The following is a 13,754-nucleotide window of genomic DNA, read 5'->3' as shown; positions in this document are numbered from 1 at the left end:
CCTCATACTGTGTAATGAGACCATTGGGCTCCAGAGGCTCCTCCCACTTCAGAAAGATCATATCATCCAATGGGGTGAAGGTTAAAGACTCGGGCGCAATGCCTCCTGGGACTGCAGGAAACGAGAGAAAACAAGAACAGTAAGATTCATCATACTAAACACAGAGTATCAGACAGAGCTGAGAGGACAACAGAGGTCAGAAGGCAACAGCCGGAGGTCAAACGAAATATACCTACTCAGACCAGCACAGAGAGAGAGAGAGAGAGAGAGAGAGAGAGAGAGAGAGAGAGAGAGAGAGAGAGAGAGAGAGGAAGAGGATAGAATAAAAGTTTGCTGCACTGGAAGCCAGCAAACGCATCTCATGTCTGAGCACTGCGGCAGAGGCCATGACAACCTATTTATCTTCTTTACCAACATACAGAGTGGAGGAAAATAGGGCAGATTGTGACTTTCCTGAGCTGTGACATCAAAGGTAACAGACAGCCGCACAGTCCTTGCAATAACTGTTTAACGAATATTGCACACACAACTTGAAAACACTTTTTTTAAGTTAGTAAATCCTAATTGGATTGGCTAGTTTGATGGAACGTCTGTAAAACCACACAATAATTTTTACTACCTGGTCTCATAGAATCTCATTACTTTACATACATTTTTTCAAAGATATTTTTACCTGGCTCGTTTTACATATTGCGGCAGTTTCCTGGTGAAATGAACACTTGAGTTGCCAACCCTCCATTAAATTTGACCAAAATCATTATTTAAAGGACATAGATTATTTACTCTAGCCATCACTGGATGGTATATTATATTGATGTATCTTCCATAGAGCCTACACAATGTATTTTCAGTTACAATTATGTCTTTTTTTGGTTTGAAAGCTTGAATGAAAAATATTCAAGGCTACATACAGAGAAATGCATTGTACAGTTTGCGCAGTTACACCAGTTTCATACCCTCCTGAGACCAGAGCATGACTGTTGTGTGCATTTCTTCGTGATCCTTTTTGATTTGTAACTACTAGCCACTAAGAAACATGCAAAAAAAAAAAATAAATAACATAAAAATAAAAATAATAAATAATACTAAGCTATAGAAAGACAGATTATTTTTTTTTTATAAATCAAATGGTTAATTATGTTTCCAGATGTGTTGGTTTTCTGATTCAGAACTTATCATCAATAACTCTGATTCAAAGTAATGGCCAGCATCATCCAATCACTGCCAACCATGTTAAAATAAAATTATACATAATAAATTCTGAATCTATGTACTCATTACCATTGTCCCGAGTCTGCCAAACATGTTGAGTGATCCAAATATCATCTTCATCCTGAAACTTTTGACTGGATGTTAGGAGTAAATGAAATTGGCTGCATAGGAAGTTATAGGATCCTCCCTTGCTCCCTAATTAGGGAATGACTTAACCTCCAGTGTGCTGTCTGTCTGCACTGGTCTTATAACTGTTTGAAATGCATCCTAACTCCGTATACAGCCTCTGAAAGCAACATTTTTTCCAGCTTTTGGATTCATCCATTGATTCTCAATATGACAATCACAGTGAATATAGGATATTTTATGAAAAATTAGTCTTTAGTCCACGTATGCGGTCATTGTGTTTAACAGCGTGATGTTGAAGGATGAATTGATGAAATTTTTAAAATGGCATATAGGATTAAACTAGAGACTAATCTTTTGACTCAAAAAGGTTTTATTGTAAAAACGTAATGAGGTTTCTTACCAGATGTAGTTTTGTTGCCGTTTCTCCCAAAGACAAACTCACCTGAGATAAATGCCATGTTGTTTTGTCACATGACTCGGTGTGTCAAAAGATTAACCCTTTAATGACTGCCTAGAGTCTCCTGAACTGAGATCAGTCACTTTAAATGAAATGAAATTATGCATAGCCTATAGTGAAGCCAAAACGCAATGTCCACGCATGTGGATGCGGGGTCTCAGGAGGATACACGAACCAGCAAACTCATCAACGTCACTTTGTTCATTCTTGAAGAAGTACAAAAATCTTCATAACATTCGTGTGTATGGTGACTAGATCCACAACTTAGTTTGAACTGTACCTTCTCCTACCCAAGACCGGCTTCATAAAATGTTATATCACCCCCTTGTTGTCTTCCAACGCTAGATGGAAGGCAAACTGATAGTGAATTGGAAAGCATGCAAATTAGGCTTCTAATTGATTTATTGGCTAATGTTAATATATCGATGCTTCAAAAACATATTGATAAAATAACGTGCCATTCAATAAGCAATATACAGTGTATATGGATATTTTATGACATGCCTAGTTCATAAACACCTACTTTTCGCCCTGTTCTTCACACAATGCTAATTTATGACATGAAAACACTTTTACTATAGCGTTTGACTTGTAAGGCAATATATTTTAACATTTGCATTACATTACCAACTACATTTGAAAGCTTATTTGAGTGCAATCAAATTGCGTGGTAGCTCAACTGATAGTGTTGCACTTGTGATGCAAAGTTAACAGGTGAGCCAAAAGTGTCATAGAAGCACCACAAAATGATTTGGTTGTTTCAGCAATTGTGTTTTTCATCTTACATTTTCTTTGTAATGACACTATTGGTTAGGTTAGGTTTTGTTTATTAAAACTCTAGAGCGTTAACCTTAAAAACCATCATCAAGACAGCAGTTGGCAACCTTTTTGACATTGAAGGGGTGGGTTTACCCCGTCTCTTCGGCCTGTTGATGAGTTCAACACATTCACTAACAATTGTATTAATCAAAAGGTAATCATCGTCTTCATAACGTTGTGCATTTGTTATAATTAAGAATGTTACAGGTCATTTGTATATTTGACCTCTGAGGGGTGACTGAGGGTCTGACTCATGTCAAGAATGCCATAACAGTGATAACTCATTTAGCCCGGCTCCTGGAGAGTGAATATACATGTAAGTTATAATAAATTAATTGATCATTGATCAAATTAAGCAAGAGTTTTATTGTATTTAAGTTTTAGGTCATTATTGTACCACATGTATTTACTGACACAACTGCATTATTAGAATGCATCACTAAATGTATATGTCTGCCTAAACTTGCTCTGTTGCGTTTTGGATGCATTGTTTTCTCATCATGTTTGTTCCAGCTGGATAAGGCCTGTGTTCCAGTGAGGCTTGACTCAACCTTGGGGAAAGATAGCCTATGTTGTGTTCTGTCTGTCTAATGATTTCATTGTAGGAATTGTTTGGAGTTTTGAGAGTCATGTGACTTAGCCAGAAGAACTGAAGAGAAGAGTACTCTCACTTTATTGTTTACCCCTGACCCTTATCTGATGACCAACTGTGACTTAGTGGTTCAGAACAACTTTTGCACAGAATGATCTATACTGTTCACCAATCAGAACCCTGTACTGTAAGAGATGATGTCAATTCATTTGCATATGCCTGTAATTACTGTTGTTTGGGTAATCTGATTTCATTTGAGGTTAGATCCTCAACTCATTTTCTCTTACTGCCATTTGCCATTGGAAATGTGGAGAACTTTGTCTTTAGTAAACACTCTCTCTATTGATTGAACATTCTTTGACTCCTGGTCATCATTGTTCATATAAGTCTCTTTACTGAGTATAACTGTATTCCCTTACAACATGAAGTGCCATTTTTAATTTCCCTTGTTAATCACTGTGCTGAAAGTGTTTTCTTATTTGCATTATGTGTTGCAAAAAGAAAAAAGTAACAACAAAAACAAGAAAATATAGGCTGCCATCCGCTCTATGCGACCTACTTGCAATCCTTTTACTATGCATTCATTATCCAGACTGAATGTTTTTAATACTGTACGAGTGTGATGAAACATAACATTTTGAGGGCATGTGAGGAGTTGCGTTTGTTAATGGTCTACAATAATGTAATGATGACAGAATATTTAAACTGGTTGCATTAAGTACTTTTTAAAGGCAAAATACTCTTCTACCGTCTCTATGACTAATGTTTTCATCACGTTTTTGTGCGCATTTTACCGCCCGACATCAGTTACGCATAAATTATGTATATAAGTCACTTCGGACTATAAATTGCAGGACCTTTCAGATGATGAAAAAAAACATGACATATATTCCGGAAAATACGGTAAATAAACACGCTGTGTGATTATGATGAAGGATTACAAATGGTAGATTGGCATGGCACACGCAGGTGCAAGGGACCTCATATAAATAAAATTAAAAAACATACTCCTCTCTGCTGGCACACGTGGTTGCATCCCCTACTTAAAGAAAACCTTTAATGCACTTTTAGCGCCACACAGTGGACACTTCACCTCGGAACCGCAGCAAAAAGCTCAATAACCATGTAATTTCAGGGGCTACCAGCTCCATGTAAAATAAAACTGCTTTTAGTGTACATATTTTTAAACAGATTTGTCAGAAGTGTATTCATTTCTTTGAGTAAAACTTTTTTAATGAGGCAAAGATTACCGAGAGCACCTTCAACTCTCTTCCTGTCTCTCCCTCTCTCTCTGCCTCTCTTTCTGTGAGTGTGCTGACTACCAGTAATTTAACATTACTTGCGGAATTAATTCATTCATTATACTTGCATTTCTGATGTTGTTTCCAATTAACCAAACACATCAAACACAAACAAGCACTGTCACTGTGCAAAACAAACACATAACGAAGAGGTGCCGGCACAAATAAATATATTTCTGAAAATGATAAATGGAGAGCATTCATCTTGAGCTGGGTTTCATTTTCATCCGGTGAGGTTTTCTCTTGACCTCCAAAGGGTTTAATCTAAAAGCATTTGCATGAGAATGCGCCTCCTGCAAAAAACACGCCGCTTGACACGTGAAAAAATAGAAATGCAAAAATAAGCAAAAAATCTTTGTTCCATTTTGCTGGTGGCCTTGGCTTATTAATTTTTCACAAACTTCCATTTTAAAGTATGATCTTCCATTTAATTATGCTGTTTTCTGTGAGTCAATATCTGTGTTGTTGCTATAATTGGGGTTTGAGCTCTGCGGGCAAACTGAGCCCTGGCGCGGTCGCTATATCATAATTGCTCAGATAAAGTGTGTTTTGGCAAAGATGGATGGGTTATGGGTACTGACCCATGAAAAAAAACACCTTGGGGTAAATGCAAATTTAATCAAACTCAGAAAGCTTATGAGCAACATGTAGATAATATGTGTAATCAAGCGATTCATTATTAAAAGTGAAAATAGTTGTGTGGAACGAGTTGTTCCTAGTTTAATTACAGTGCTGCAAATTGTCTCTGGCACTTCAGATCAATGAAACTGTGAATGTGCAGAATAGATGTAAAAGTTATTATCTTTACAACAAGCTTGTCCTATAGACAGCACTATATTACATTATTTAAGTCTAATAAAGAGTGGGTGATTCTCACAAAACTTGACGAGAAAATGTCCTGGTCCTATTTTACTCCAAAATCAAAAGAGACAAATAGAAAATTATATTTTGCAAATAGAAAACAAAGCCTATTTTTGAGGCCATTAAAAACATTGAATTGTGACATTATTTTCATGACAATATTGCTCATTTTACCCCCCAGTTCTCATTACCACAATGTGACAAAATTATCTATCATTTAAATTGTTAGGTATACATCATAATAGTACTCCCTTGGTATTGCCTTTAATTTTCACTGATTTAAATTTTAAATAATTACACTGCAACAGCATCTTTTTTACTGTTATCAGCATATTTTTTTTTTTTTTTTTTTTTTTATGTAATGTGTTATGGTAATGAGAAACATCATTGAAATCAATGGGAATAGTAAATGTAACATCCTAACACATTATGATACTAGGAATAATGGGGAAAATTTCACAATGCAAAAATAAAAATACAAAATAATAATAATAATAATAATAATATTAAAAATATTATAAATAAAAAATCTTAATGTTCCTAAATGTAGGCTTCATTCTGTTTTTATACATACATACAGTATATATACACTGGCGGACAAAAGTTTGGAATAATGTACAGATTTTGCTGTTTCGGAATGAAATTGGTACTTTAATTCACCAAAGTGGCATTCAGCTGATCATAAAGTATAGTCAGGACATTAACAAGGACAGAAGGAGATGTGGAAGGCCAGATGTACAACTAAACAACAGGATAAGTACAGTGCATCCTGAAAGTATTCACAGCGCTTCACTTTTTCCACATTTTGTTATGTTACAGCCTTATTCCAAAAAGGATTAAATTCATTATTTTCCTCAAAATTCTACAAACAATACCCCATAATGACAACGTGAAAGATTTTATTAAAAAGAAAAAAATGAAAAAAAAAAAAAAACGAAAAAAAAAAACGAAAAAAAAATCACATGTGGGTAATTATTCACAGCCTTTGCCATGACACTCAAAATTGAGCTCGGGTACATCCTGTTTCCACTGATCATCCTTGAGATGTTTCTACAACTTGATTGGAGTCCACCTGTGGTAAATTCAGTTGATTGGACATGATTTAGAAAGGCACACAACTGTCTATATAAGGTCCCACAGTTAGCAGTGCATGTCAGAGCACAAACCAAGCCATGATGTCCAAGGAATTGTCTGTAGACCTCCAAGACAGGATTGTATCGAGGCACAGATCTGGGGAAGGGTACAGAAAAATGTCTGCAGCATTAAAGGTCCCAATGAGCACAGTGGCCTCCATCATCCATAAATGGAAGAAGTTTGGAACCACCAGGACTGTTCCTAGAGCTGGCCGCCTGGCCAAACTGAGCGATCGGGGGAGAAGGGCCTTAGTCTGGGAGGTGACCAAGAACCCGATGGTCACCCTGACAGAGCTCCAGCGTTTCTCTGTGGAGAGAGGAGAACCTTTCAGAAGAACAACCATCTCTGCGGCACTCCACCAATCAGGCCTGTATGGTAGAGTGGCCAGACGGAAGCCACTCCTCAGTAAAAGGCACATGACAGCCCGTCTGGAGTTTGCCAAAAGGCACCTGAAGGACTCTCAGACCATGAGAAACAAAGATTGAACTCTTTGGCCTGAATGGCAAGCGTCATGTCTGGAGGAAACCAGCACCACTCATCACCTGGCCAATACCATCCCTATAGTGAAGCATGGTGGTGGCAGCATCATGCTGTGGGGATGTTTTTCAGCGGCAGGAACTGGGAGACTAGTCAGGATCGAGGGAAAGATGAATGCAGCAGTGTACAGAGACATCCTTGATGAAAACCTGATACGGAGCACTCTGGACCTCAGACTGGGGCGAAGGTTCATCTTCCAACAGGACAATGACCCTAAGCACACAGCCAAGATAACAAAGGAGTGGCTCCGGGACAACTCTGTGAATGTCCTTGAGTGGCCCAGCCAGAGCCCAGACTTGAACCCGATTGAACATCTCTGGAGAGATCTGAAAATGGCTGTGCACCGACGCTCCCCATCCAACCTGATGGAGCTTGAGAGGTCCTGCAAAGAAGAATGGGAGAAACTGCCCAAAAATCGGTGCGCCAAGCCTGTAGCATCATACTCAAAAAGACTTGAGGCTGTAATTGGTGCCAAAGTGCTTCAACAAAGTATTGAGAAAAGGCTGTGAATACTTTTGTAAATGTGATTTTTATTTTTTATTTTTTTTTTATTTTTAATAAATTTGCAAAGATTTCAAAAAAACTTCTTTCACATTGTCATTATGGGGAATTGTTTGTAGAATTTTGAGGAAAATAATGAATTTAATCCATTTTGGAATAAGGCTGTAACATAACAAAATGTGGAAAAAGTGAAGCGCTGTGAATACTTTCCGGATGCACTGTACATCAGAGTCTCTAGTTTGAGAAGCAGACACCTCACATGTCCTCAGCTGACAGCTTCATTGAATAATACCCGCTCAACACCAGCCACATCTACGGCAAGTATTACAGGAAGTGTGGGGTGAAATGTCACCTGAGTATCTGGACAAACTGACAGCTAGAATGCCAAGGATCTGCAAAGCTGTCATTGCTGCACGTGGAGGATTTTTTGATGAGAACTCTTTGAAGAAGTTTAAGAAGTTCTACATTTTTTTTTTTTCAAATTATAATAGTAATTTTTCACGTTATTTTTTTTTTCAACCGGGCCAATTTGGTTGCTTAGGAGACCTGGCTGGAGTCACTCAGCACGCCAGCGTATTATACCACTACACGTATTTCAAGAATTTGACATAAATGTCTTTTTGTCATTTGTCATTTTGTTCATGAATGAACTGAATGTACTGATACACTCATTTGAGAATGAACTGATTGACAGAATGAGAAGAGGAGGCAAGTCGTTCGTTCAGTTCATCAGTCTCATTCAACAAGAAAAGGGGCCGGATGAATAATGAATAAAAGTGAATGATGACCACACATTACAATGCCATATAGAAGTTATTGAAACTCTTGTATTGTTGTCAGTATGATAGATATGCTTTGTTGTCATAAGTGGAGAAATGTTTATGATGCCTAAACACTCTGCAATGCTGAAGTTTCTTGCAAATTTTAATAAAGGATGATTAGACTTGTAGAGGTGTTGTGAATGACTTTTTGCTCAAAACGTAAAAGACAGTCATTTGGCGCCATCTACAGGCACAAAGACGTAATTTGCAGAAATGGACAATGAACTAATCAGATGAACGAATCTGTATGAATCTTTTTGATGAGCGAATTCAAAAGACACCACTACGCTGAATGTTTTTTCAGAAATTACTTTTTCAATGAAGCACTGAGTAAATCAATCTGATTATAATTATAGAGAATTCATTAGTAATTTGTAGTGGATTACTTTTTGCATACCCAAGACTGTTAATAATGTGTGAAATGTATTTATTACTTACTGTCTTCCTCAGTCTGGAATGTCACTTCTCTGCTCTCTTTCTTGCCCTCAGGATTGGTCAGTGCCAGCCTCACATGAACAGCATGGAATGGGGGCAGGTCCCGAAGAGTGAAGCGGGAGGTGTTCCTCTCCACCAACAGACACTCCCTCACCGTGGCGTTATTCCCGCCGGCTCCGCCCCCAGCTGCTGTGGAGTAGCGGTAACACAGCGACAGCGAGTACGTGTGACAGCGTGTCAGGTTGTAGCCCATAGGCTCCCACTGAAGCAGCAGCTGACGAGACTGAATCTCTGTAGCTGTCAGACCTCGCAGAGGACGCATCGGCTCTGCAATACAGAGTCAATTATTACATCAACAGTTGAGCGTGTGGACACACTTGACTGAATTAATGTTTCTCATGATTTTAAAATCCTTTTTGATCTAAAGGCTTTATGCTTAAAGGAATAGTTCACCCAAAAATGAAAATTCTCTTATCATTTACTTTTATACTATAAATCTCCACTTTCACTTTCAGATGTGAAAGAATGTGAAAGTGGAGATTTACAGTTAAAGAGCACTTAAATATTGACCTGTTTCTCACCCATACCTATGATATCGCTTCTGAAAATATGGATTTAAACACTGGAGTCGTATGGATTACTTTTATGTTTCCTTTGTGTGATTTTTGGAGCTTCAAAGGTATGTCTAACATTGACTTACATTGTATGGACCTACAGAGCTGAAATATTCTTCTAAAAATCCTTGTTTGTGAAAGTCATACACATCTGGGATGGCATAAGGGTGAGTAAATGATGAGAGAATTTTAATTTTTGGGTGAACTGTCTCTTTAAATATTTGAAATTATTTTTATAGATAATTATATGTGTTTCTTAAGCTTTGGGCACTGTGGATTTCTAAAAAGTAAAGTCACATTAATCCATTTTCACACTCTCACAATTATAATTGTTTTTTTGTTTTTTTTACATTTGTCTACTAACAATGTCCAACAGCGTATGTACATGCACCAAAGGAGATTTTTTTATTTATTTTTTATTTTTTTCTGAAAAAGTATCATTTCCAGCACATCTCAAATTCTGTCTTGTGTTTAATAGAATTCTGTGGTGAAAATGACACTGATGGAAATTAAATTTTTAACATTTATGAAATAAAATTGTCTTGCTCCATTGTCTTGCTAAGGCTAATGTCATAGCTGTCATTTGATGTATCATAAATACACATAATTAAATCATATTTTAATTTGGCAAATTTACAGCTTGATTAAAAATGACGGCTTCAAAGTGATATTTACCTTGAAATTTCTTTGTATGTTTCATATTTCATCTCAAGCACGCTCCTCTCTAAACACTTGTCGACTCGGTAAACAAGAACACTTTCTTAGGGGCAAAATTTTTTGGTGTGGTGGAAATGACGCAACCACTGTGCGGCAGTCGTTTTCACACAATAAATAATGAAATGGTTTATGTCTGTTTCACACTGTGTAGATTATCATAGTTTTTAACATGCAAAAAAACAAAAAACAAACATTTAATGTATTTTCATAGTTTAATATTAAAAGTCAGGGTCTGAGTCAAGGCTAAAACAGTAAAAATCTACACATAAAGCATTTGAAAAGTACCAAAATTGAACATGAAATTGCACAAAGTAAAAAATAAATTAAATTAAATAATAATAATAATAAAAACATAAATTGTGCATACATATTTAATGATTTTAAACAGCTAAAATATTAATTACATTAAATACTTTCTTTTAAATGAATGAGTTGGAGCGCACAGTGAAGGAAAATCAGCCAACAAGTGTCCAGCATACATGTGAACTCCTTCAATACTGCTTAAAAAGCATCTCATTAAATTGCTTGAGAGATTGCACAGAGAGTGCAGAGCCGGAATCTAGATAAATAGTGGTGTTAATAGTTAATAGTTTAACTTTTTTGGTCACCTAATAATTCCCATACTTCCATTGTGTGTCATTTAATAGTTTTGATGTCTTTTGTATTATTCTAAAATGCGCAAAATAGTAATAATTAAAAATGAGCAGGTGTCTCCAAACTTCTGACTGGTAGTGTATTTGGTCTAACAGAAGCTAACAGAGATTGACTAAATGCAACAAAACGAGCGTGCCTTCTGGAAACATCATACTATTTTTCATCATATTCAGGCCTTTAAACCCTAGTTAGAAAGCTATGAGAGAGAGAGATAAAGTACATTTAATCAGTAATTCAGTCATTTAATCATTATGTATAAATGAGAATGTTAATGAAAGAGCTTTTTATCACAGTTCTGTCTCTTCTCTTTCTCTCTTTCAGCAGATGTGATTAGAGATGTTATGAGGTAATTATTACCCCCAAACATGTGTGAATGCAGGGGTGTCAACTCAATTTCCTGTCACTTTAATTCCTCCCAGACAGAGAGACAGACAGTAGACCTGCGCAGTATGGCCTATGTGTGTGTTTATATGCTAAAACTTGGCATTCCATGATACAGGAGCTCTGCACATTGCTCTTGTGGGCACATTCATTTATTAACACAAGATTCCTACACTTTAAGAGTTGAAACCTCTTTCAGGTTTCAGAGTCTCATGAAGCTTGTTCTAACATGCACATATCCAAGTCATGCTGAACCCCAGTATCATAGAATATGAAACTGTATTTTGCTTAAAGAAAATTAAGCAACATGGTCTCACAGAATCACGTTACTATACCTAAATTTTTGCTAAATGTTATTTTAACATGTGAGCCAAAAGTGTCATAGAAGCACATAAATCATGAACCATATAAATCTTTATATACAGTATATATATATATATATATATATATATATATATATATATATATATATATATATATATGTGTGTGTGTGTGTGTGTGTGTGTGTGTATTAATCTTTTAATAAATAATTGCAAATACAGTTGTAATACATTATAATGCTATTATATGTGTTATAAATGCATACACTGTAAATTCAAATAAGTTTGACCTTAGATTTTAAACACAATGTAAAAAAAAAAATTTTAAAAAATGAAATTGCATTTTATCCAGCTCATGGTGTTTTTTTGTTTTGTTTTTTTTTTTTGTCACAGAAATTCAAAATGTGAATTACTTTTGCATCTATATAAAAACACATGTAAGACAAACAATATTCCCCCAAATGTTCCAACTAGTCTAACAGTCTGAACAAACAATTTCATATCGAACAACGTTGCTGATTTGCGAGTTCCCAGCATGCATTGCAACATGAATAAATAATATGGTAAGTGTCATACGCTTATTTTTTGCTGTTTGTTGATATTATTTGTGCTGCTTTTGTTGTTTTTTGTTGCCACTGTTAGTCAATTGTTATGTGATGTTAGGAGCTCATCTTTTAACTCAATGAGGTTTGCTAATTGTCACTGTTATTGAGATTTGTGTGTTAAGGGTTGAGGTCTATTGAGTGTCCATGTCAAATAAATGTACGTACTGCCTTGCCTTGCAAGACATACCATTCTTCAGAGGCAAAGATTGCAGTTAACTTCATATAAAAGTAATTGAAATGGTGGCAAAATGAAAGTTCTCATATTACAAACTGATAGTTGGCTGAACAAGAAATTAGTAGTTCTTTCAACAAGAATTTCTACATTTAGTGAACAAAAACAAATTCACATTCACTGAATAATGCAATGACACTGAGGACAGTTATTGTGAGAACTCATAAAGCATACTGCATCATGTTGCTCAACAATATATTTTTTAAGGTGCACACTTATTTGATTCAAGCAAACTATTTAAGTACAGTTAACTAGTGTTAAGTAGACTTGTACTTGGAATCTCATAACTGTGATTTATAAATATCATTGGTTTCATTTAATTATTGAAATGGAGTTATTGCATGTGTTATACAGTATAACTGTAACTATGTCTGAACTCTAGGTCAGTCAAGGAGCACATTGGATTCTCAATACTTCTTAGTACACAAAAATCTGCACATTTGAGTGGAGATGAATTGCTTGAAGTTGAGGGAATATATTTGAGTTCTGTGAACTTTCAAGTACTGTTAAATTTGACCTAGTCTCATAGAATTAATGTTACTATAACTACATTTTTGTAAACTGAGTTTTACGTGCTGCTTTCAACATTTTGCTGCAGTTTATTGGTGAAATTAACAGTAGACTACAACAACTGTGCAATTTATTCACTTTCACACAAATCACGAGTACAACAGTTGATTACGACTAGATAAACACTTATTTTTCACACTATTACTTACATATAAGTTATATAATTATTATTATTTTTTTTTTTTTACTTTAACGCATCATTTGAAAAACAATGTGAAAAAAGATACATTTTAATGCTTGTATTAAAGAACCACCTACATTTACACACTTATTCCAACATGATTAGTTTGCAATGTAGCACAGCAGAGACCTCGAGCCCAGCCAAGCATGCTGGAATTGAAAGAGAAAATGAAGCAAAGGTGCCATAGAAGTTACACAAAATGATGTAGTTGTTTCAGCAAATGTGCTTTTAATGTTAAATTTGCTTTTAAAACACTAACTGTTAGGTTTAGGTGTTGGTTAAGGGGAAGGGTGTCTGTTTCGTTCATTCACATTTATCTTTTAAAACACTATTGGTTAGGTTTAGGTGTAGGTTAAGGGGAAGGATGTCTGTTTTGTTCACCTCTCATTTATCTTTTAAGACACTATCTGTTAGGTTTAGGTGTTGGTTAATGGGAAGGATGTCTGTTTCATTCACCTCTCATTTATCTTTTAGAACACTATCTGTAAGGTTTAGGTGTTGGTTAAGGGGAAGGGTGTCTGTTTCGTTCACCTCTCATTTATCTTTTAGAACACTATCTGTAAGGTTTAGGTGTTGGTTAAGGGGAAGGGTGTCTGTTTCGTTCACCTCTCATTTATCTTTTAGGACACTATTGGTTAGGTTTAGCTGTTGGATAAGGGGAAGGATGTCTGTTTTGTTCAC

The 13,754-nt window shown here is 35.9% G+C and overlaps 1 protein-coding gene across 2 annotated transcripts in view; it reads right to left on the bottom strand.

The window, feature by feature from the left end:
• LOC127425690 (receptor-type tyrosine-protein phosphatase U-like) overlaps positions 1 to 13,754 on the bottom strand; it is a 477,304-nt gene that overhangs the window by 138,040 nt on the left and 325,510 nt on the right. For both annotated transcript variants that reach the window (XM_051671910.1, XM_051671912.1), the window contains exons 8-9: positions 8,803 to 9,126; positions 2 to 111 (exon numbers count right to left, since the gene is read on the bottom strand). In XM_051671910.1, the coding sequence (XP_051527870.1) occupies positions 2 to 111; positions 8,803 to 9,126 (434 nt within the window). The remainder of the gene's footprint in view (position 1; positions 112 to 8,802; positions 9,127 to 13,754) is intronic.

This window comes from Myxocyprinus asiaticus, chromosome 34 (genome assembly GCF_019703515.2).
Source record: "Myxocyprinus asiaticus isolate MX2 ecotype Aquarium Trade chromosome 34, UBuf_Myxa_2, whole genome shotgun sequence".
Classification (NCBI taxonomy): Eukaryota; Metazoa; Chordata; class Actinopteri; order Cypriniformes; family Catostomidae; genus Myxocyprinus; species Myxocyprinus asiaticus.
The sequence above is the reverse complement of the archived record's forward strand: the minus strand, read 5'-3'. Positions and strand labels throughout refer to the sequence as shown.